The sequence below is a fragment of the Plasmodium reichenowi genome, assembly GCF_001601855.1.
Source record: "Plasmodium reichenowi strain SY57 chromosome Unknown, whole genome shotgun sequence".
NCBI classification, from domain to species: domain Eukaryota; phylum Apicomplexa; class Aconoidasida; order Haemosporida; family Plasmodiidae; genus Plasmodium; species Plasmodium reichenowi.
Genome location: NW_017962361.1, coordinates 1 through 300, shown reverse-complemented (window position 1 = coordinate 300; position 300 = coordinate 1). Strand labels below are relative to the sequence as shown.

Here is a 300-nt window from a genome sequence, read left to right as displayed (position 1 = left end):
GAAAAAAATGTTGAAGATGAAACATACTCCGAAGAATTTGGATTATTTGAAGAAGCGAGGAAGACAGAAACAGGAAGAATAGAAGAAGAATCAAGAAAAAAGGAAGCTATGAAAAGAGATGAAGATGCAAGGAGGATAGAAATAGCAAGAAGAGCTGAAGATGCAAGGAGGATAGAAATAGCAAGAAGAGCTGAAGATGCAAGGAGGATAGAAGAAGCAAGAAGAGCTGAAGATGCAAGGAGGATAGAAATAGCAAGAAGAGCTGAAGATGCAAGGAGGATAGAAGAAGCGAGAAGAGCT

The 300-nt window shown here is 39.0% G+C and overlaps 1 protein-coding gene across 1 annotated transcript; it reads left to right on the top strand.

Moving 5' to 3' along the window:
• On the top strand, positions 1-300 carry PRSY57_0016700B (merozoite adhesive erythrocytic binding protein; the record flags this gene model as incomplete). Its single annotated transcript, XM_020114242.1, has 1 exon — positions 1-300. A coding segment is annotated over one exon (300 nt), but the record flags the coding sequence as incomplete, so codon positions are not given.